Below are 22,643 nucleotides of genomic sequence, written 5' to 3'. Positions count from 1 at the left end.
ACTGACAACTACCTATCATGAGCAGCGTGTTTTGAAATTTAAGCCCTGCAGCATGTACTGTAAACAATTGAATACGGCGCCATTATAGAGCAACTCAACAGTATATTGAAAATTGAGGGTAGGCCCATATTCTGTATAAGAGTGGGTGTCATCTTTGCATACGGAATTCGACGGGAGGGTAGCCTACGTGATGACGAAATCGCTTCCTACAACGTACACTCAGATTTTTTCGCGAAGACCTGGTCCAAACTCGTTACGGAAGTGCGGGAGCTTCATGAAGTGTGAACGTGAAACGATGAGATCTCATGCGTGACCGATGGGTAATGGACTCCACGCGCCTTTCACTTTCGACCGACTGCCTGGTGATATCTTCAAGTTTTTCATTCTCTCCAACCGACAAATTTGACTGGCTCTCTGTCTATTCTGTATGCGCTCGGTTTTTGGTTGTTTGTTTTGGAGGTGTTTATTTGTTTCATTTCCTTTTTTCCCTTTTCTTTTCATATAAGGAATGATCACCACTCTGTCCGATCTGGTGGGGGTGAAAAGTACACGTGAAAGTTATTCGGACAAGAAAACACTGTAAAACTTAACGAAATAACACAATGCGAAAAAAATAGAAGGCTATATTTTGAATTGTTCACAAAACTTGTTTCGTCGCATCACAAGTGAACATGAGCAACCCACCAAGCCCTTGGAACCACCGAAAGTCAGCAAACTGCAGTCCCTTGGGTACGATCTTGCCGTATCACGTTGGTTCCTACCATACCTTGCGAGATCTTAACACTGGACTGGTCCCCGTTCCTAAGTTCGGAGGACGTCTGTAAGACGTCTGGAGACTACGGACGGGACAGGAACCAGTTTATCTTAACCCCTGGAGTCAATTTCATAGTGCTGCTGAAACGAAAAATTTGTTCAAGTGTGAAAAAACCTTGCTTGATAAATCAGGTTACCAGCAAAAACTTCTAGTGATGTATTTTGTTTTGGAATGGTATTTACCCGTCTTTTGGTTAGCATGACAATCACATAGAGTTTGAGCCGGTAACCTTTGTTTATCAAACGAGGTTTTTTCGTGCTTAAGCAAATTCTGTGCTGAAGTAGCTCCATAACATTGGCCCCCTTTTTTATTTATCCCATTATTTGAGAAATGGAAATTAGAACTGTAGCCGATGTGTTTACGCGAAACGCAGATTTACACTTGCGTGACATGCGGGCATAGATATAGAATTATTCAATATCTACACATGCAGGAGAATACGTGGGCGCGAGCGTGTAGCTTTTGAAATAGCCTACGCTTGCGATTCACTTTGCGTTTATGTCAACCTCGACTCAATGGGCTACGTGCGCGTGGATGAAGACATAAGTGTAAAGTGAAATGAATCGCACGCGTATTTCAAAAGCTACACGCTCACGTCCACATACGTTCCTGCACGTCACGCACGCGGAAAGGCCCCTTTCAATGTGTACGTTTTGGGTGCGTTGCGTACATGATGCGTTCATGGGTTTCACTTTTACGGATACAAAAATCTACCCCATTAACATAACACATGCGTCAAAATCGACCGTCCAAATCGAATACTGAGCGCTTAGCGCAAGTGTTGACGCACATAATTATGGAAAGGCGCCTTTAATCTGCATCGCGCATAAACGCATCGACTATAGTCCTAATTTAGATATCCCAAATAGTGCATGGATATTTAAATTATACATTATCGGGGGTTCAGATCGCTCAAGGCATGGTGAGAACCAACATGTCGCGTACCCAGGGAATGGAGCGAACTAGCTACGGGATCATTGATCGAGATCCAGATCCATGTGAAACAAACTGGTCCTATATTCATCCTGGATAGCCCGCCAGCATCAGGTTGAGGGTCAGGTTGGCGTAATGGGGCTTACTCGCCTTCCACCTCTGTGGTCCTGGGTTTGATTCCCGGCCCGGTCTACCTGTGGATTGGGTTTTCAGTCCCCATACCTTATTTCGTGGGTTTTACCCAGAATATGCCTCTGGGGTTTTCCTTCCACCTCTAAAACTGTAACTGATTCCCATTGTTTCCTCTCTACAGGTTTCTTCAGGCTTGTGAGCTTCAGTGCCTAGGGCACCTTGGTTTCATTACCACAAAGATTTAAATAAAATAAATAAAGAAATACAATTTTCTTATTCTACACCACCAGGGGCTCGTGAAATAATACGAACGTAGTCCATGGAGGCGAGGTTGACCTACAGCCAACTCAGGACAAACAGGACGAGATCTGGAAGTATCTGTTGATCCAACCCCCCCCCCGCGTCTGGGGTGAAGATTCAAGTTCTTGAAATTCACTTTGTTTTCCCACCAACGTGCATGGTTAATATAAATTTGTTAATACAAATAAAAAGTAAACTCAGGATAAGCTATATTTGTTTCACTTTGGTTTGTAACACAAATCAAAACTCCTCCAAGAAAGAAACAAGACAAAGAAGAAAAATGAAAAATATAGCATTTAAACCTTGTTCATTAAATGCGCGACTGTAAACTCTATGTTTGACTGTGTTGCACAACAGCACGATGGGGATAGAAGTTAATCCAAATTTAAATATAGACGCCTGTATCCGTGTAATACAGTGTCTTAGTTGAAAGGTTACTCACCAACTTTACGCAATGCCGTTTGTATTTTCGGCCCGTAGTTGCCGTGAGGTCCACAGTTCTCCAATACTGAATGAAGGTGTAATACCAGCACCGCCCGCGTGTAAGAACAGTTCACGATAGATATTTTCGTTGACTTTTCTTGAAGACATCGGTGCGAGACACGCATGGGTATTGAGCGACGAGCCATATAGGCACCGGTTATTCAGGCAGACACGGTTCTTGCAGTCGGCGTGATGTGGGGGTTTGTCAGAGTTGCACAGTCAGGCATGTACGGCTTGAACCAGCACCGCTTTGCCTCTAAAGGTATGGAGAAATCTTCTTGTTTCTGTGCATGCTTTTGTCTTAGTGTATTATTTGTTTATACTTTAAATGTTTTGTTAAAAAAGTCACTGTTTCAGTAGATTATAGGGGGTCTATACGGGTTACTTCGGTGGTTGATTCGACGTTTTGGGCATGGGCGGAGTCCCAGGGAGGGTGATATATCCCTCCCTACTTTTTGAAGTGGGCGATTAACAATATGATCACCCCCAACCTTAGACCCTGTGTCATGTCACGCTCCTCACAAGGTTGACCTTTCAGAAATCACCCCCTCCCCACATGGGACAAGAAATCTCCGTCCATGGTTTTGGGCTATTAGCTTTTATCTTTAGAGAGTAGTCAAAAGTCAAAACACGAACTGGAATGTAGCTTAATTTAGTCCGTAATAGGTTAGGCAACAACCGACGGTGGTGATATCGTTAAAATACCACACATAAATACTTTTAAAATTGTCATAATTTTTCAGAATCAAATGATTGGTAATCTTACGTGTAGAAACGCTCTCGCGTTGTCTCCTAGACCCTTTTGTGAAACAACTTGATCCCTGCATTCAGATTTGTTTAAAGCCTTTAATGCACCGTCAAAAACTACTATGTTAGCCCATGAGATTTTGAATATAGAGAAGTACATCAGCACATACTTTGTGCCTCAGTAAATTGATCTGGTCTGTAGGTTTTGGTTTTTGAGCACATTTTGTGTTTGATTATTCGTCTATTCATGAATTAAAACTTTTGTTGACCAAAAAGCAGAACCGAACCAAACCAAACCAACATTAAAGACCAAACCAAATTAAATTAAAATACGAATGGCCTCGGGGTCCTTCCTGGAGGTCGTTTCAGGGAAACTTATCTCATTGCTATCTCAGACAGTTTCTGATCGTTTTCACCTTTTGGTCCCTTCTTTAATAGTCTAGTATCTCTTTGTTCAGGGTTCAAGTCTTTATGGCATTTTGTGGTCTTCTTTCGTTGTATGTTAGCGTTGGCGTGGTCTCTCTCAAAGTTCAGAATATTTGCGTTTCCTCGGTGATCTTTAGTCTCAACTGCTGAGTTCCCAAGATGTAAACTTTACAAACGGAAAAATTGAATTCTTCACCCCCCCCAAAAAAAATCCAGAAAAAGAGAAGTACCAGGCAGTGATTACCTAAACTTGGCAAACTATCCACCGCTGTTGAAAGTCTCCTAAAGAAGGACAGCAAAAACACATAAACCAACTGTACTTTGAAATGTTTGAATAAAGATACCAGTCTTCGACATGTACGTGGCCATCGTAGGGATGACACATGGTGTCCAACAAGTACTTTTATTGAAAAAGCGTTGTTTAAAATAAATAATAAATAACAAAAATACCATCCTTCTTTTAAATTAAATTTGTTGCTGGCTTTAACGTGTGAAATTTAAAGCCAAGAGAATTATTTTTATGTTCTCGTGTTCTTTTTCTGTTGTTGTCTTTCCAAAATGCTGATTACGGAAGCTCCGTAACGCACCTACATAACTCAGTCGAACGTGATGTGCAGGCTTACGGCACCCTGCAGAAATGCCTGCAGTAATATTGTTTTGAATGTTTCCTGCAAGATCGTAAGGGCTTGTATTAGAGACTTGTCAAACAAAATACGGCGATTTTTTTTTAATTGCAGACTTGAACTGTTAGACGTTGAATTGCAGATTATTGACAAGACTAGCTGTATAGGCATGATTTTCTTTAAAACCACATTACGAACCAAAAACGTCGCTTAAAATTGGAACATTCTGCTGCGAGAGATTCATATCATATAAATTTAACCCCGCCAGTGGGGGATGCGTTTAACTGATGGAGATCAGAAAGTTCAGTTGATAATAACTGGCTAGTAAACTACGGTAGATGATGTCGCTTTGGTCCTACAAAAGATGTGTATTCTATTGTAAACTTAATCCAGGGAACGCTGATCTGTCATATAGTTGCGCGTTTCCAAAAACAAATGATAAAGGATGTGCCACTTCAACCTAACACTGACGACTGGCGGTAACAAACAACAGAGCTATGTTCCTTATGATCTCAATAAATTGGAACAAAGATAACGCCCTTCTTCCACGCTCAAAACTTGAACACTTTAAATTAAATGTTGGCAATGCGAAGGCTGATTTTCAATGACTATTCAAAGGAACTTAAGTACAATAAAGCAACACTGGCCTTTAGCCCAAGGCCGAATCCAGACCACATTATTATCATTATTATTATTTTGGGGGGGAGGACAAGAAGGAAGCCTCCTCGGTTCTCGTCCTCTTTTGCATTAACTGATCGCACTAGTCACGATTAAGTAGCTGCTCAGAAACAGTTTCATGAACGAAATGGCTTTGTCCATAAAAAACAACATTCAATACATTTAATAATGTTCGCTCTGATCGATGAAAACAAAATCCTTATCTTTTTTTAGGGTGGGGGTGACCCCCGTTGGCCCCCGGACCCGCCCTTGTTTGGGAGAAATGCATGTTCAGGTCTAGATCGCAATTCTGCTCTGTGCACGTCACCGGGATTATGGTCAGCTCCGTAAAAGGGACCATGGGTAGTGAATTTTCACTCCATTCTTACAATTTAAAAAAGCTCTGTTCCCATCTAGGCCTAATCATGGGAGAGCCTTTGAATAACGGACAGTTTTTGATGATGACTGAGGGTATACCCTTTTTCAGAATAGAGGAATATCTCTGGAGTCGTTTTAATTTTTTTTATTGTTTTATTTTGGTTTTTTTGGGGGGGGCTGAACTTTCTGATGTTACAGTTTTATATTTTGCGTCATTGACAAATTTCGTCTCCTTGTTGTGTATTTTAAAATTAGGTCAGTAAAGTGCAAACTCCAAAATTGACATCTCCCAAACTTACACATTAAACCAACAGTTTTTTCACTTTAACTAGACCTTACTGATGGGGACTGTGTCTGCTTTATCTTGGAATGCGCGAACAGTCTCCGCGGGGCCCGGTAAGCTTCAGCAAGTCAGCACCCGAAATATACCGGGTCAACTCGTCTGTACATATCCGCCGTTGTCACGTTCCTTAATTGGTTGGTGTTCCGCGCGTGCGCAACTGGGTGGAGTACCGTCCAAGTTCATGGCATTTGAAGCAGGAGCTGTATTTTTTATTTTGTTATTTGAATTCTTAAGAACAGAGGGGCTCCCATGGCCCTCAGGAAGAGGAAGAAGGTGTCAGGTCCGGAGGGGCCTGCTATATACGCATTGTGAGAAAAATAGCTTCAATGAACGCTTTTGGTCTTCCTACCTGCTATATCAGTTTACGTCTATTATCCGGCCAATGTATAGTGTAACACTTTAATTATAACGAGATCCTTGAGACTTCATAAATTACTTTGTTACAGAAGACCGAACATACAGCTAAGCCTATATTCAATTGCTAGAGCCCCACCGTAACTTCTGAACATTTCGGATCCGTGTGCATGCTTGTAGAACATTCAAAATCAGGTAGAATAGTAATATCGAATTATATACTCTAAATGCAACGTGCGTTGAGTACCGATAAAATCTGATCATAAAAATCACGACAAAATTTATCTGTAGCGCACACACGCTTGCGTTTGCGTTGTTTTGCGTCGAGCAAACTTAAACGCTCATTTACTGATTGTGCGTTTAGGATGCATATCGGCTGTGTTGACGCATCGTTTTAGAATACAAATGCAGATATGCAAAGAGCCGTCCAAACTTTCCAGTTTTCCATAGGTTTGTGCCGTCGATCCTTTATAATGGAAATCAGTGGTTTGTGCAAAAACATGAATGCACCCAGCAGTCATCATTTTGTACACGAGTCAGCGCTCTAGCTCCATAGTAGCGAAGTGACACACGCACAATCCGCGCTGAGCTGAAGTGCACCCTCACCGGCGAAGGAAAGACAGATAGTTTTCCAACCGGGTTCCAGCAAGCGTTCGGCGTGCGCGCAAAGACCACACATTCTAGACTAAGGCCGTGTCCGAAACGGGCTTCCGGAGCTTCGGCTAGGCTATTATATGCGTGTCTCCACGCATTTCCAAAGGAGCGAAGACCTAGACCTAGCTCTAGACAAGAGATTCGGATGCAGCCTAATATCGTTGCGTGTACTCGGCGTGCTCCACGTCAAACGCGCATAAACTTGAGCACCTATGCGGCGCGTAAGTACCAAAGGACTGTCAATTTATTTCACAACAAACCCTCGGTTGATCCTCCCCGAAGCTTGTTTGTGAAAGGCATTAGCGCGAGAACCAGCGCGTGAACCAACGCGCGCGTGTACTCCATTCGTTTGTACGCATTATAGCTCTCTGTGGTTTGTACGGCATTTACTGGGGCGTGTTTTGGCGACCCAAACTATATGAACTTGTTTCAGCTTTGGTCATTGGTTCTTTCGTTTCCGCGACTTTGTTGTTCCGACCGCATAGAGCTATATAATAGTTGTTCATATAGCCCCATGTGCTATTCTTTGAAGTCACAAATGTGTTCTGGTTAGGGGTCGCCAAAACTCGGTTCTCTGTGATGTCACTTTGAACCAGGAAGTGCAGTGCAAATATGGAGCTATACATTGTGCAAACGACTGGTTCTCTCGCTAATGCTTTATAATTGTACGCGTGATATAATTCATTGAATAACAGGTACCTTGTATTATCAGTAACAAAATGAAAGAAAAACAAGACTTGGGGCCCAAATTTTTCATTGTTAATATAAACATGACTTTGTATTGTCAGTGCTCTTCTTATCTGCGTTCGACTGTGCAAAGTTGATGATACAGCTATGTTAGAAAATATAGCCCCAGATTTCACAACTATCCAACCAGTAAACTATGCATGCTTAATATCAAGCAATCAATGATTACTTTTGGATTCATATGCCAAGATGACCTGAAAGAGGTTTGAGGGACTTCCTGTTGTAGGTGCATCCGGAACGTATGCGCTGACGCACGTCTTTCACTCGCTATCTAGTAAATAATTTGTTGCGAGCAACTGTATTTGTCGGGACCAAACTACAGCCATTCAAGCATGGCGAGGCCACAAATTTACGTGAGGTCATGCAAATAATCTTCTTGGTGTTTACCAAAAAAGATCTGACTTATGTTAGGGCTTATTTAAAATCAAGGGAAACCAACGAAGGGATGCAAGCCTCGCACGTCTATAAGTTTGTCAAACACACGACTGTCCGGCACTTGTCCATCTGTTCAAGAATCCCCATCCCCCAAAGAAAGGAGAAAGTGCCGTTTCTAAAATGCTGGCACTTTCAGTCTCTTGGAGGAGGGGAGCAACCCCCCCCTCCCGATACACCACTGCGTGTCTCCTTTTTTTGTGTCCACATGTTTTCCTCCGTGGTTGAACCCCAGGAGATTGGATTAGTAACTACTGGCATTGCATGCAGCCTGGGTTGTGCTGTTTCACAGTGCTATTTTTGCAACCTGTGCCCGTGTACAGTGTGAGTTACGTCAGGTGCAAAAAAAGAGGAAAGTAACTGTCTTTATTGGTTCCTAAAGTCTGCATGAAAATGTTTGCTCTGATCTTAAGGCAGATTCGATATTTTGAGAATAACCGGTGGAAGTTGTTATACTTAGGATAGTTCCGTGTGTTTTAAACCAACCGAACCAAGACGGCACACAGAAGGCAAGATCAAGAGTCACAAACAGCGGGCTATTCAAGATACAAGAGATGGTGACCGGTCACATTTATCGAATATATTAAAGACTTATTGTCCGTGTCTGCTTTTGCGGTGTGGCCCGTGGAAAAAGTTATTTTCAAATTAACTTGACAATTTTCTGGGATATCCTTTGTTACTTGGCTTTCCAATGGGATAAATTAGAAGGCATGCGGGAGCTAGCGTATAGGCCTACGCATGCGTTTTTGCGACTGCAAACATGAATAAAAAATCTCATCTCAACATGTCGCGAGAGTGTGTCGAAAGCGACTAATCGAATGGTCGTGTGCGTGCACAGGGGTAGAAACCAGTAAATCAGTTGCCATAGATAACAGTCATAAATATCTCCACTTCAACAAAATCAAGAAAAATACACGTTTCACAGGTGTTCAAAACACACTCTATCAAATTAAAACTCACTTCCTCATCTTTCATTTTCCTATCATTTTTCAGTGGCTTAACCGATTACTTTTGAAGATATTTCTCTCAAGAGAAAACCACCCCTCAAACAGTCAAGAGGCTCATCGCCATTTTAAAAACTGATGCCTACATTGCAAAACACAGCATTTTGGGGGGCCCCGTTCGGTCCGATACATTCAGGAATACAAACTGGCAGTACTGCCCCTGGATTTTATCCACCTTTTTGACAAACCACCCTGTCCACGTGCCAAGAAATGCTGTAACAGCAGAGAATTTAACAGCCTACAAATCGGTCCGCGCAGGCAATTTTGGACCTATTTACTGGCCTGCAACTAAGGTCACGCAGCGAGCTTCCGGAACCCTCGCGCGGTCCGCCTATGGGGATTTCACATTGGGCCGTCCTGTCACGTTCGATAATTTTTAGAAGAATAATTCATAACTGAAACCACTCAATGAAAAACTATATTTGAATTTAACCTTTGTCTTCCTCAACTACTATTTAGGAAAAGTCACCTTGAGATGGGTAAAAAACGAATTTCATCAACGACCTTCCACGTGCCGCGAAATTGCACCTGGGTCTCCTTGTACAAGCACGTTTGTTTTCACTAGAGCTTACCTAAAACTGACATTGTAAAATGTTGCAAAGATTTACCTACCCGTTGCTGATGGGTTCCATGTTCCGTTGATCTGACACAAAACAGTTGTTGTCAGCAAAGGTTACATAAAATATTGGAATATTTTGTAAAAGTAGACTATTGCTTTAAGTTTATTACCTTATCAACTAAAAAGTCTGTAAAATATTTCAATCTGTTTTTAGTATGGGTTTTACCGACAGACTGCCATAAATTTAATGTTCAAACCGTCAATGTTCATTTGAGTACGAGATTGCCGCGTTGCACTGTTCTCAAACCACGACCCTCCCTCCACTATTGCCCCTATTGTGCAAAAGAACAACAAGGCTTTACTGATGCTTTAAGATGAATCCATCATTTGTCCAGTGTTGGCTAACTATGTATATTTGCATGTTCATAAAAGCTTCATTCCTGTCCCAATTAAGCCATTGAGTAACTCCTCGGCTGGGTGCACAAACTATTTTTCATTTACAGGCACACTACATGCTTTACACGAACTTACACACAGACATGCAGTCGACGCATCAGTGTAAGGCACGGTACATATGGATTTATATTAGTTGCAGAAATACGCTAAATTTAAGTTAGCAAAGGCTATATCGATATGACTTTACGGAGCTGGAGACCTTTTCCATCACCAACAAGCAAGTTTCCCAAGTGACTAATTTGAGAACTACAGTTCACTGTCTCTTCAAATGAAGACTACGTTTACAACCCTGGAAGTTCATGCTTACTCTTTGAAATCCCTAGTCACTAAAGGAATTTTTTTCGTTTGGAATATACCTGCATTTGGAATATCATCTCATTCATCTGGGAAGTATCACACGTAATTTTCTAAACGATTAATCTGTTTTGCAAAATTGTACATATCTAAATTAAAGTGAAAAAAGAAATAAAACTAAAATGAAAGGGATATGTAAAAATGAAGCTAAACTTCAAAAGTGTATAAAATTGAAGGAGACGCATTAAAAACATTATATAATGCAACGTAAGGAGCGGTTCACTTTAATTGAAAATTGCTAATCTCAACAGAAAACGTTACCACGTCACATCTAAAAATTTGAGTGTTAACCGTACTGAAAGTCTAAAACAATCTGCTTTATTGTTGGGAGCATTTCTTACAGTGTTTGACGTTGAAATTTAATGTCACAAGCGCCGAAGCGTCCTCGCCCATTCGAATCAAAGAATGTCCGCTTTTTCGTTATTTCCCCTCAACTGCATGTATTTTAGATTATTACAAGAGATGGGTCAATTTTTGGCAGGATTCTCTTTTAAGTCACGTAATTTTTCAGTTTATATAAATGGTCGCGAATATTTTCCAAAGTCCTTTTTCTAAGCTGGATTGGTTTTAAGAAGTGATTCAACGAAAAATATTACCAGTTCTTAAATCTTAGTACGTTATTTTTCCTATTTAAGGGTTCCGGAAGCGCGCCATCAGGGGTGAACTTCCAGGCTATATTGTATAACTTTAGACCTTTTTTAATATTTTATGCAAATCTTACTCACGACAACTGAAAAGGAGGTGTAGTGGATTTTTGTGTGATGATGGCTGCAAACGAAAGGGATCTTTCTGTGGTTACCAAGATAACCCTTAGTTACGTCAAAAAGGGCCCCAAAAGCAGTGGAGAGCAATAGCTTGGTAAAGGATTCAAGTAATTTTTAGAAGCCTACATTCATAATCTGAAGGGCAATAAGCAGTTTATCAACGGGATTTTATCTGGGACCTTTTTTGACGTTGCATGCATGCACCGTGGCTGGTTGTCGCCACGATCGAACCATAAATCAAACTTGGAAAAGAAAATCGAAAAGAAGAATCAGAAGACAAAGAAGAAGAACTTGTCGTCGTCGTCCACAACCTGTGTTAATTTGCTTTCATCTCATCTGATGTGTGACTCTGTCAAAAGTGTTTTTGTGGTCGGCAAAAAAGGACAACCTGCTACCGCGTTCGTTGGAGACTGTTTGCATGCTGTGACGAAACCGGAGATACCCAGCCCCAAATGATCTTGCCTCGTTGACAAGCTTTCTCTGCGGGGGACGAATTCGATGAAAATTTGTTTCTCTTCCCAACAACATCACTCCTCAATTTCCAGATCTCATCACAATCATCCATGGGTTCTCCCAGCGCTCGGGACACGAACGACACCTCGAATGTCACGACCTCAGAGTCTCAAATTTGGCTGCTGGAATGCAGTAATAAACATGGACCGCCGTAAACTGTTGTATAGACACAAGGACTCCTCGCCGGACTGCCAGCTCAGATTAGCCCGTGCTGGGACTACCCTGGTTTGGAAAGTGCACACGCTATTTTGAGTGTCGTGCTGCAGGTTTCCCTGAAATCTTCAAATAAACAATGTAAAAATGTTCAACAAACATGTTACACTACATCAGGATACGTGTGCTCCTCTCTGGGACCTGAATCAAATTCGAAACTCCATGTCAACCAATGTGGAAATAATATATTTCCAATTTTTGACGGGCAGTGCGCACTTCCTAGATTTTGGTGCCGAACAAAAACAGCGTCCAACTATGCCCTTCTCTCTCTTCATGCTGCTTAAAAGTGAACATCTCGTTCGGACTCGGAATAAACCCGTGATTCCAATCTCAAACGTTTGTGGTCAGTAGAGACACCACTGATGTAGTTTTTTACGAAAACGAATATATAATGCCCATGAATCTGGGAGTTCGTGCTTTGTTTTGAAAATGTAAGTTAAAGCCTCCCACCATAATGGTTTAAAGTTAATTAAAAACACATGCATGGTGTTGTACTGCATGTATACGCGTGCGCTTATGGCCACGGGTAATCTGAGCCCATGCCAGTCTCGTCACGCACCTAACCGGCTGGAGTCAAACACTAGTAGGAGAAATCTAGAAGGGTAGGCAGGGAACAGAATCTGCCGTGCTTTTGACAGCTTCTCCTGTCGGCGAGATCACGGGGGGACATTCCAACAGATCAGCGACAGATAACGTTACACGGGATAAGACAGTGACGAGTGTTCGGGGCCAAATTCGTGGCGCTAATGTCGTGAATTATGCTTCATAAATAAAATATGTAGGGCAAGGGGTAGCAACATCTGCGCTACATGACCATTTGCACTCCTTAACCACCAACAAGAGGACAAACAGACGCCCTTGGTAGTAACAGTGACAAAAAAGATGATTTCCTGCTCTACAGTTAGCAAAAGAAGCACGACCACGTTATTGAACATTTTGGTAAAGAAACGTCCGCACCCCATTACTTCAAATACATGTATATTAAACATTGTACGTCACAGCACCACAGTATCATGCTATAAACTAAAGGACTAATTTATAAACATAAGTCTGAAAACAAAGTGTGATTCTTTGTTGACAGCCAACTTATTTGGAGCTAAGTATATATGGATCGAAAATCTCGATACTTCAAACTGATGTCTCTTTATCACAAGCACTCTGTACTACGGAGCACAAAAAAGGCACACATCGATTTGCTGATCACACGTAGGCCTACGTTATGAATATAGGCCTACTTGCTAAAGGCCCACTGAATTCAAATAGATCCACCCACCAAATCGTTTCCAGTGGTTGAGATTGAGGGGTCATAGCATTTGCATTTGTAGCCCAAAAGTCATGGTCTCTAAAGATTTGTGTTTGTGATGCTTTATTTCACACAATGTTATGGCTTTTCGAGCGTATATTTCTCACTCTTTGACTTCTAGGAAATATTGAAATTAAAAAAAATCAGAAATCGGTCGTAAATTATGATATATATGTACATGTATATATATTTGTTCAAACTATATTTCAAGTATTATTTTTTTTTTAATTTCTGCCGAGTGTCGTGTATTTGCAACATGACATTTTTTTCTCGTGACCGTATCGCCAGACATCATGATGCGTCAGAAATACTGTTCTTCGAATTGTTTGAACGTGACACCTATTCCCACGGCCTGAAAAGCTCAAGATTATCCGACGGGCATGCAAGTTCCAATCGTCCCAACGTGCTGGGCCACGAATACCCCAAAACATACACGGGGGGGGTTCCTGTATTGCCCCCATTATCTCTTCCCATTGAAGATGATCTCCTCTGATTTTTTTTATTTTTTTGTCTGGCAATAGTGGCGTTCCCGTGGTATTATTTGTATTTGTTGACAAATCTATTTACACAAGAGTGCATTGAATGGATTCACGCGCGATGATAACACGAAATCATCTGATGTGAACGACAAAAAATGCACCATGAAGATTGTTTGAAGTGCGCATGCGTGGCAGGTGGCACACTAGCTTTTTGTGTACATTAGAATTTCACACGCAAAAAAGTGTGGCCATTGTATACACACTACACACGATACGCCGATTCACCACCACTCTCCACCCCGGAAATGCGCTCCAAAGGCAAGGCCAGAAAACTCACCAAAAGTAAGTACTTTTTCACCTTCTCTACTCATTTCCAATAAATTGGGGATTTTAGTGAGTTGATCGGTGAGCTGGACCGGGTTAAGGGGAGATCGTGCCAACTTTCTGAAGGAGTTTTTTGTATGGGCAAACTTCAGCTGGTTATTGGTTTGGGAGATCTTGTGTTACTGTATAACGCGTCTCGTGTCTGGTGTGTGTTGCTCGGAGTCATTCACATGTAGCGGAAGCTACCGCTGCTGTTGCTGGGAACGGCTCAGATAACTTCTGATGAGTATTATTGCCTTCCTCCATGCATGTACCTTCTGTGTCTTATACTTCTGAAGAGTCGAATTCCTACTCTCCAGTTAATTTCACTTCAAACTTTGTTTTGTTGAACATATTTAATGTAGATTGTGTTTCTAGTTCCTGTTTTAAAATGTTTTAGAACGTGATCATTTTTCCACATATTGTGAAATATGTGATTTAGGATTATGAATTTGCTTCTTAGTTGTCTTAAAATTGTCTCTTGGAGTTTATCAGCTAAAATCAAAATCAGACTTAGCTCTGTTCATAATGTTTTTAGGGCAATACATTTTAGATGTACAACATGTTTTTTGTTGGCTCAATATGTTATAGTCTCCTAAACAAAGAGTTAAAAAATTGTTAAAAGTCCAATCTAGGAGCCTTTCAAGTAGTTTAATGCAAGCGATGCATAATTTTGACAAGGATAAAAGTCAGTAAAAGAAGTTAGAAATTGCTATGAAAATAGAAAAATTGCTAGTTAGAAACTATCAAACATTTCTGGTATACAGTTGTGTATCAGATTTCCCAGTTTTGATTTACTTTTTGGCAGTTTTACCTGGTTTGTTAAAAAGAACTCTTTTAGTATTATTGCTGTTCAGGATTAGAAATGTTTAAAACTTCTCAAAGAGCAGAGAATCCATTTGATAGATGGAAGAAAGTGTTTAAACAAAGTAGTGTGAAACTAAAACATGAAGTGCTAAGATGCTGGAAAATAATTTCTGGTACTTACGTGATGGCCCCCTATAGCAAATACTGAGCAGAGAAGTTCAACTTGTCATAATAAATTCTACAGAATTCATCACTTTGTGTTCAGAAGTGAGTCATCTCTGTCTGAGAGGAGAGTGTTGTGTTTGTGTTCATTTAATTCTCAGGCCCCAGAAATTGTGGAAATGTGTTCATGATCTCAAACTAATGAAAGGCAGTCACTCTAACTGTAGTTCATCTCTTGCTAAACGACATCCAACATCCAACTTCTTATTTTATATGTAACACTAGAGCATTACAAAGTTGTTAGCAATTTATTTTCTAAAGAAAACTGGAGTCACACTTGTAAGTTGGCATTCCAAAACTCTCATTTTCCTGGTATGTAGATTTCCCATGTACATATTTTCCACATATGTCTGCTATTTTCATTTAGGGTTTTGCATTTGACTACAAGTTTGATTGTCTTTTGGAAAAGTTATATAACCACCTTTAAAGAAGTACTGTAGGCTGCAGGAAGTCATCATCTTTAAGGGTCAAAACATCAGAAGTTACCAAACCAACTCTGATGGGATATTTTCACTTATTGCCTGAGTTAGGATTATTGGCGAATGCTGCCCCATTCTTTGTGACAATAGGTGAAAACACCCTTATTAAAGTAACAGCAGGGAAAGAAAGAGCCTTTAAAAACCAGTGCTTTAGCTGGAATTCCCCTTTGAAAATGTGTCCTTAATTTGAGGTCAGCCCATATTGTGAGGAGGTAAAAGACACCATACAAGTGAGCTCCCAGTATTGTTGAGCTGGGAGAGTCCTCCATTCAAAAATGATATGAGGCAGAGCAGGGCTATAGGAGTGAGGATGATACTCTTGCACTAAGAAGTTTCAGTGTCCACCCAAGGTTGGTCTGGTGGTATGTTGTTAAAAAAATGGTAGCTGACCAAGGCAACCTAACCTGAGACATACATGTATCATCAAGGTTAAACTTGTCCACTAATCTAGTTGTGCTTTCTGTTTTACATTTGTGTTAATGTTTGACGTAATTTTATTTGTTGACTACCTATGTATGTATTTTGTGCATTGCACGATTTGAAATAAAGATGGCTTGTTTCATGTATATTCCACAATTGGTACTAGTCACTGAAATTTGTGATATGAATGCAGTTGAGTCTCCTGACGGTTTTGCCAATCCTGCAACACTTGTACGTGATTTTGTGACATTTTTGTAACTATATCTAAGGTCAGTAAGATTTTTCAAGAAGGTATGAAAGTGAATTGGAAATAGAAACTGACATGAATTTTAAACTGACATGGATTTTAAACTGACATGGATTTTCTCAAAATCTGACCACCGGAATGCATCCTTTTAATACCTTGTAACTTGTCGGGTTGCACTCTTAACTACATGTACAATGGGGTCTGGGTTTCAAACAAGGGTGACCTATTTTACCTGCCATTAACGTAACTTTTAATTCTAATAATCCTATGAGGTGCATTACAATTACATATAGCCTGCTGCATGTACAAATTAATGAAATTGGGGAGATTGAGTAAAGAAATTTGATGTTCTGAAGTTGTGGTAGAATTTGAGATCAAACCAGTGCACATTGCTGCGCTGTGTTTAGTGAGTGACAAGTTGTTTTTTTCCAAGGACATAAACATCAAGGCACAAAATGTCTCTGAACAAGGTCAGACGCTCCCTTTGTAAACATTTTGCTAGTATATCCCTCCCCCTTAACCCTTGCGTACAGGGAAAATATGCTGTAAAATGGGTTGAGAGCCACCCCAACATCATGAACCCACCAGTCACTGTCAGTCATTGGGTCAAATCCACTTGTTTTTGCAAGTGGCAGCATATCATTCCTGATTCCCCAAGCTCTGTAGTGCCATGGTAGTGCCCATTGAACCCTACTCCAAATGTTCGTCCAGTTACACAGCTCAGTTCCCCAAAGATCTGAACTTGGTACCTGATTGGCTATGCTTTTTTCTCTCACAATCCATTTCTCTTAGCCCATTGCCTCCTACATCAGTGTTTCCAAAAAATCCTGCCATGGTTCCAGACCATTGATACAAACAAAGTAATTTGGTTTCTGCTTGTCCTCTCTGATGTCTTTTTGGCTATATTACAAAACTAGCGATGCATACTGTTGACACTCCATCCTTTTTATACCGAGATCTGTTGGAAGAGGAAATAAAGCCCTAAAAACAGAAAGATTGGACACTGACACTGATACAAACAGTGGACTCCTATTACTCAGATTAAAGTACCTTTGTCCCTTTCTCTTGGATTTGTTGGCTTGCTTGCATTTGGCTTTCCAGGCTTTCGGGGTGTGTTTGGGATCTACATTCTCAGAGACAGGGTTTGAACAATCCTCCAGGGAGTGTGGGAAAGAATTTAAAGAATTGGAAGTGATGATCTGTTGTGATATGATCTTGCCACAGGAGGTCGATTAGGGATACATGGAGGGGTACAGCATTTTCGGGGCAAATGTGGCCTGCACCTGCACACTGTAATTCTAGGGATGCATGTGTTTAAAGGGAAAGTTTCAGCCACATCTGAAAGTTTACACTTACAATTTTTTTTAACTTCTTTTTATATGGTTTTAAGATCACTCTGACTTGAAAATCATATGCTGTTAGTTATTACCAGGATGGCAATTTTTTGATTAAAAATATCAGAATTAAAAAAATTTAAATCAGATATTTTGATTTAAATCAGATTGATCTTTTTTTAACATGGAGGCATGTCTGTATTGTTATCTATTCCAAAGCAAGCAAATTTAGCTGTATGTCATGTGTATGTGTTTAATTTTCTTTTATTTCTTCTGTTATAGAATGTGGTTTGTATCTATGTGTAATCTAAATAAGTTGTGATTTTATACCTACACTTAACATTGATAGATGGCCCATTCAAAATCATTTTTTTAGATGACATAGCTACCATCTGAAAATAGCTATTATTAGTAGTAGTATTTTGGTTATGCACAATGCGATAAGAGATCTCATTCTAGTCCGTTGGAACAACTTGAGTGAAGCTGGGTCCCGCAGCCTCAGATCTTAAGTGTCTTTTGCAGAATTCTGGCAGTACCTAGGAGAGCCGCCTTCTGCAGCAATTCCACCTTCACTGCCCAGGAGAAATACATGCCCTATAGCACCTCCATGTACCTGTTGCATACTGTAGCCAAGGGTAAAGGTACTAGGCTTTTAAAGTGGATTGTACATTTTGTCAAAACTGGAGATCACAGTAAGTTAAGGATTTTTCTTGCGGTTACACCATGTACAATATTCTCTTTTATGAGTATGTGTGGTTCTGAGATCACAGTATTTTGTGAAACTTAAGGACCAATTTTTGTAAAAAAGGTTCTCAACCACATGTACATGTACTTATTTTACATGCTTGATACAAAAGGTTGGTATTATGCTATTATATTACATGTTTGTTCATAATGTGGCTCCTTTTGTGGTCAACAGAGTGATTACTAAGGCTTGGTGAAACCCACAATATTAAGAACATTTGTTACTGGTTTGGTTCACGCATAATAACCAACATTTCCATTTCCAATAAAATAGAGATAAAAGATAGACACATGTACACCAATACTTTACATGTTAAACTCAGAGGGGAACACAATGTGTTCTAGTAAGGACCATTTTAGTGCCGGGTAAATTTTTGGATTACCAAGCGTAGCGAGCGTAGTGAATGGAGCTCTCGTAGCCCATAGCGGGATTTTAGGGGAATCCTAGAAGGGATTTCCCCCTATGTCATCGTAAAGGCATGTTTACAATAATGCTTTTGCAAACAGCAGCTGATTTGATACGAAGAAAATGAGACATATATTTCTTAGGTCTTTTTTTACTTGTTAAAAATTGCAAAATAGTGCAAAACTGCAACTTTGTAAGCTTGAAAAATGATCAAATTGGTACATTTTCAGCAATATTTCCGTTTTCCGGGAGGAAATTTACAGTACCGGCCAGTGGTGCTGCCCAGCACTGCAACTGTTGCTAGAACACTGATAACTCATTTCACCCATGCCAGCTTTGGGCGGGGGGGGGCACAGTACCACCAGATCAATAGATAATATGATGCCTATGGTTTTTGCTCGCCAAAGGGGCCTCACCTCTCTAGGCTCAGCCTCTCTAGCTCACAGAAGGGTAATTTGTCATTGAAAATGTGCAAACCTAGAAAATTATAAATATGTTAAAAAATGAAAAATGACCACACTTTTTTTACTTTTAAAAATGAAAATTTTGTTTCAATCAGTGATAATCAAATTGTTTGATTTAAATTGTGATTTAATTTCGTGTTTTAAATCAACCAACCCTAGTCATTGGTGTTCATTAAAGAAATCTACCAGTTATCATTTACAACATATTCCCTACGTTTCTAACCGAGATGGTTTCTCCATAGCACATGATGTCACCAAAACAGTGAAAGAAGCTGAGTTGCAGGTACCGTACTTAAGGGATTACAGGCCATGCAGAGTATAAGCTGCACCATGCAAATCTCTGCAAATCAAGATTTAAAGTTGGCATATTAGTATAAGCCGCACGGCGATGCTGACCATGTTCAACCACTGAAGTCATTGCACATGCTGCATGCAGAAGTGCTAGTACATCACAGTATTATGTGGCTCACTTGGACGTTCACTTGGCTTTCTTCATATAGTGCTGCAAAACTTCTTTGTTGAAGAACTTCAAGCCCACTTGGTTAATAACTGGTACTATTGCCTTCATGACACAGGCTTTCGAACCTTTGTGAACAATTTCTGTGTCCTAAATTTTGTCTGAAATTCAGACATGTCAGCTTCCAGAAATTGGGCAATAATTCAGCTGAGTACATGTATCCCCTAACTTGGGGCACTTGAAACAACCCAGAAAATCCCGCAAAAACACTTCAGAAGTTCTTTAAGATTGATAAATTCTTGCAAATCATTATTACCTCCACTCACATACCCAACTAAAAAAAATGTAAAAAAATTATTTGGTGAACAAGTTAAAATGAGGTCTTTCAAAAGAGTTGACTTTGCACTTTGAAACAAAAATTGGAAAATTGGGCCAAAATAAAAGTTTAATGGAACTTTGTACATGTAGTGGGTATGTGAAATTGAGATTTATGAATCAGAACATTGTGAGTTTGATTAAATTTCACCTTTTGTGAAAAATATTGCTCTAACAATACAGTAATATTAGACGCAAAAATTCAAAGTGGCCCATGTTAGGGTCCGTACCACTTTAGGGTACGCCATCTTCAAGTGTAAGTAGTACACAAATGAGTGTTGCTATTAACACTAAACTTTGCTATGTCCTTGAAATTACCAAGTTTGGTGGGCTGGATTAGTACCCTGGCTGGGTGGGTCATGCAGCAGTTCTTTCTTTTTTACAGCAGTCACCAATTGACCACTGAAATAATAAACAGGGATTACATGACAAAATAGACAAAAACAGACAAAAACGAATAGACGCACCACACATTTTATGTTTTTTAATGGTACTTACGGTACATTTACAAGTCTATTCAGTCCCTATGGACTGATTTCCTTTATTTTCAACATGTGAGCAGAGCGAACGTAAAAGGCAACCAACAAAAGCATCACTGCTTTGTGAGTCTTGGACCACTTGCACGCGTGGACGGCTGGCTAGATGTTGGCCCGGGGTAGGGTGCGATGAGATATGGCACGGTGTCTGTGACTGATTTCATTATTCAAGTGTTGCCGTAGAAAAGCTGTCCAGAGTGTAGGTGGCAGGGACATTTTTCAGCCCGAGAATCAACGTATAAGCTGTGGCTTATATTCTGGAAATTATGGTACTTGAACTGTCTTCCTGTACCTAGTGTAGGGAAAGAAGTGTTTGCATAATTTACATTTGGCAAACAGTAAATTGGTTAATACTGCATTTCACCATTTGGTAATCCTCAAAATAGTGATCATTTACATAAACAAGCAAATTAAAGCATACATGTAAATCTTTTCCACGGTTGTTCTCCGATCATGGGATTTCTTTATCACATAAGGACAAGTAAGTGATTTCACAAAGTCGTTGATTCATCATGATTGAGTGAAGTGTACTTAAAACCCTAACTGCAGTCATACATGCCACAATGTTTAGAATAAACAGTATTCTGATTTTTCATGGAATTCAGGTCTCTTGAACACAGTGCAGGAACAAATTGAAAGTGTACATGTATATATACATGTACAGTATTTAGTACTGTAAAAGCAATGTTATGATAGTTCGGTATATAGTTCCTGTGCCCTTTCATACATTTGTCAAAACTAAACTGTTAGTGTGAAGCCCAACGGTCCTGATTTATTGTCCTGGTTTATTTAACAGTGCCAGTCATTGCTATAAATTACTCCTTAAACTTGGCCAACATTCTCATAATCACCTTTTGTAACCTTTTATTCCATTGATTGCTATGTTAAAATTGTTGGACTTGGATTTCATCTGGATGTGTAGGGAGAGCCTTTGTGAATTTGAGCTTCTTTGAAGACAGGCTTTCTTAAACTGCATGCTGTACAAGGTGCATCCTATTGACAAGATAAACTATCTGTCCGTGGACTTTGTGTTCCAAGTTTCCTCTCGTCTTTCTTTACTTTTTGTTCAGGCTATTGTCTTTCAGGATCCACAAGTCTTTTCTTGTCAGTTTTAAATTGGCCCAGGCATACCACTAGTATTAAATCCAACCCAACATACTCAGAATTGAAGTTCCTTTTCCAGAACTTAAGAGTTGTTGCATTGACTTAAAAAGGTGTTTCCATTTTTATACTTAACCAATCAACGGCAGTTTAACCCAGACCTTGTCCTCACAGTAAGTTCCACCCACTTTGCAGTGTTTCATGTTTTAAGCAATAAATTTTTTTGTTAACTTCTCCACCAAGACCCAAAGTGTTGGAGACAGTTTCACATCAGTCAGTTCAGAGTCACAGACCAAATAAATACATTGACAGTTGTCCCTCTGAACTCTGTGACCACAGGAGTGTAGGCCTGACCTTAAGAACATTGCTGTTTTGGACAACTGTGGCATTTAAAGAGAAGGATGATTTAGGGGAGCCTGCACCCCAGAGGGTCTGTAATGTACCCCCAGACTGAAGTGATGAGCCCTTTGCAGTATGGTTCCTGTCACCACCATGGCCCTGTGCACATTAATCTTGTGGCTAGCAGATGGGTTGTTTCTCATAATAACTTTGGCATCTTTGGGTTAAAGGGGTGCTTGGTGATCATGCTTGTTGTAGTATTTTGCTTCAGTTAGTGGTTTTTAAATGCCAGGGAGAAACATAAGTTTTAACAACATATAAAATGTACAATTTTTTTTTCAGCCTGGAGGTTTGGTCTGGTTTTCATACATGAAGTACATTTGCCCATAATTTAATTTCTTGATACAAGTTCACACACTCACAAAATATAAACTCAGTGTACATTTCTGTATTGCTTGAAGCTCATCTTCCAATAGGTGGACCTAACTATTTGATTGGCCTTTGGATCCCTTAACTGGTCAGGGTTCTGGCAGCCTGGAAAAGTCACGAAAAAAGGCCTAGAAAGGTCACAGAATTGTGTAAAAATAACTAAAGTCATGGAAAAGTCATGGAATTTCCAAACCCTCTGTTGTCAGAAATAAGCGCACAAAATTCATGATTTTATTTGCAACTTTGAAAGTC

At 40.1% G+C, this 22,643-nt stretch overlaps 1 protein-coding gene across 5 annotated transcripts in view; it reads left to right on the top strand.

The window, feature by feature from the left end:
* LOC110987571 (histone-lysine N-methyltransferase MECOM-like) overlaps positions 1-22,643 on the top strand; it is a 161,174-nt gene that overhangs the window by 1,672 nt on the left and 136,859 nt on the right. For 2 of the 5 annotated variants that reach the window (XM_087147368.1, XM_087147365.1), the window contains exons 2-3: positions 2,170-2,339; positions 2,767-2,924. In XM_087147368.1, coding sequence (XP_087003494.1) covers positions 2,855-2,924 — 70 coding nt within the window. In that variant the 5' untranslated portion in view covers positions 2,170-2,339; positions 2,767-2,854. Of the gene's footprint in view, positions 1-2,169; positions 2,340-2,659; positions 2,925-13,901; positions 14,011-22,643 lie in introns of those variants that run through there. The other 3 variants (XM_087147367.1, XM_087147366.1, XM_022250401.2) reach the window with 3 other exon arrangements.

Source organism: Acanthaster planci, linkage group LG16, assembly GCF_054643075.1.
Source record: "Acanthaster planci isolate LZ-2023a linkage group LG16, COTS_SCS, whole genome shotgun sequence".
NCBI classification, from domain to species: Eukaryota; Metazoa; Echinodermata; class Asteroidea; order Valvatida; family Acanthasteridae; genus Acanthaster; species Acanthaster planci.
Note: the sequence above shows the minus strand (reverse complement) of the source record. Positions and strands in the feature narration are given on the sequence as shown.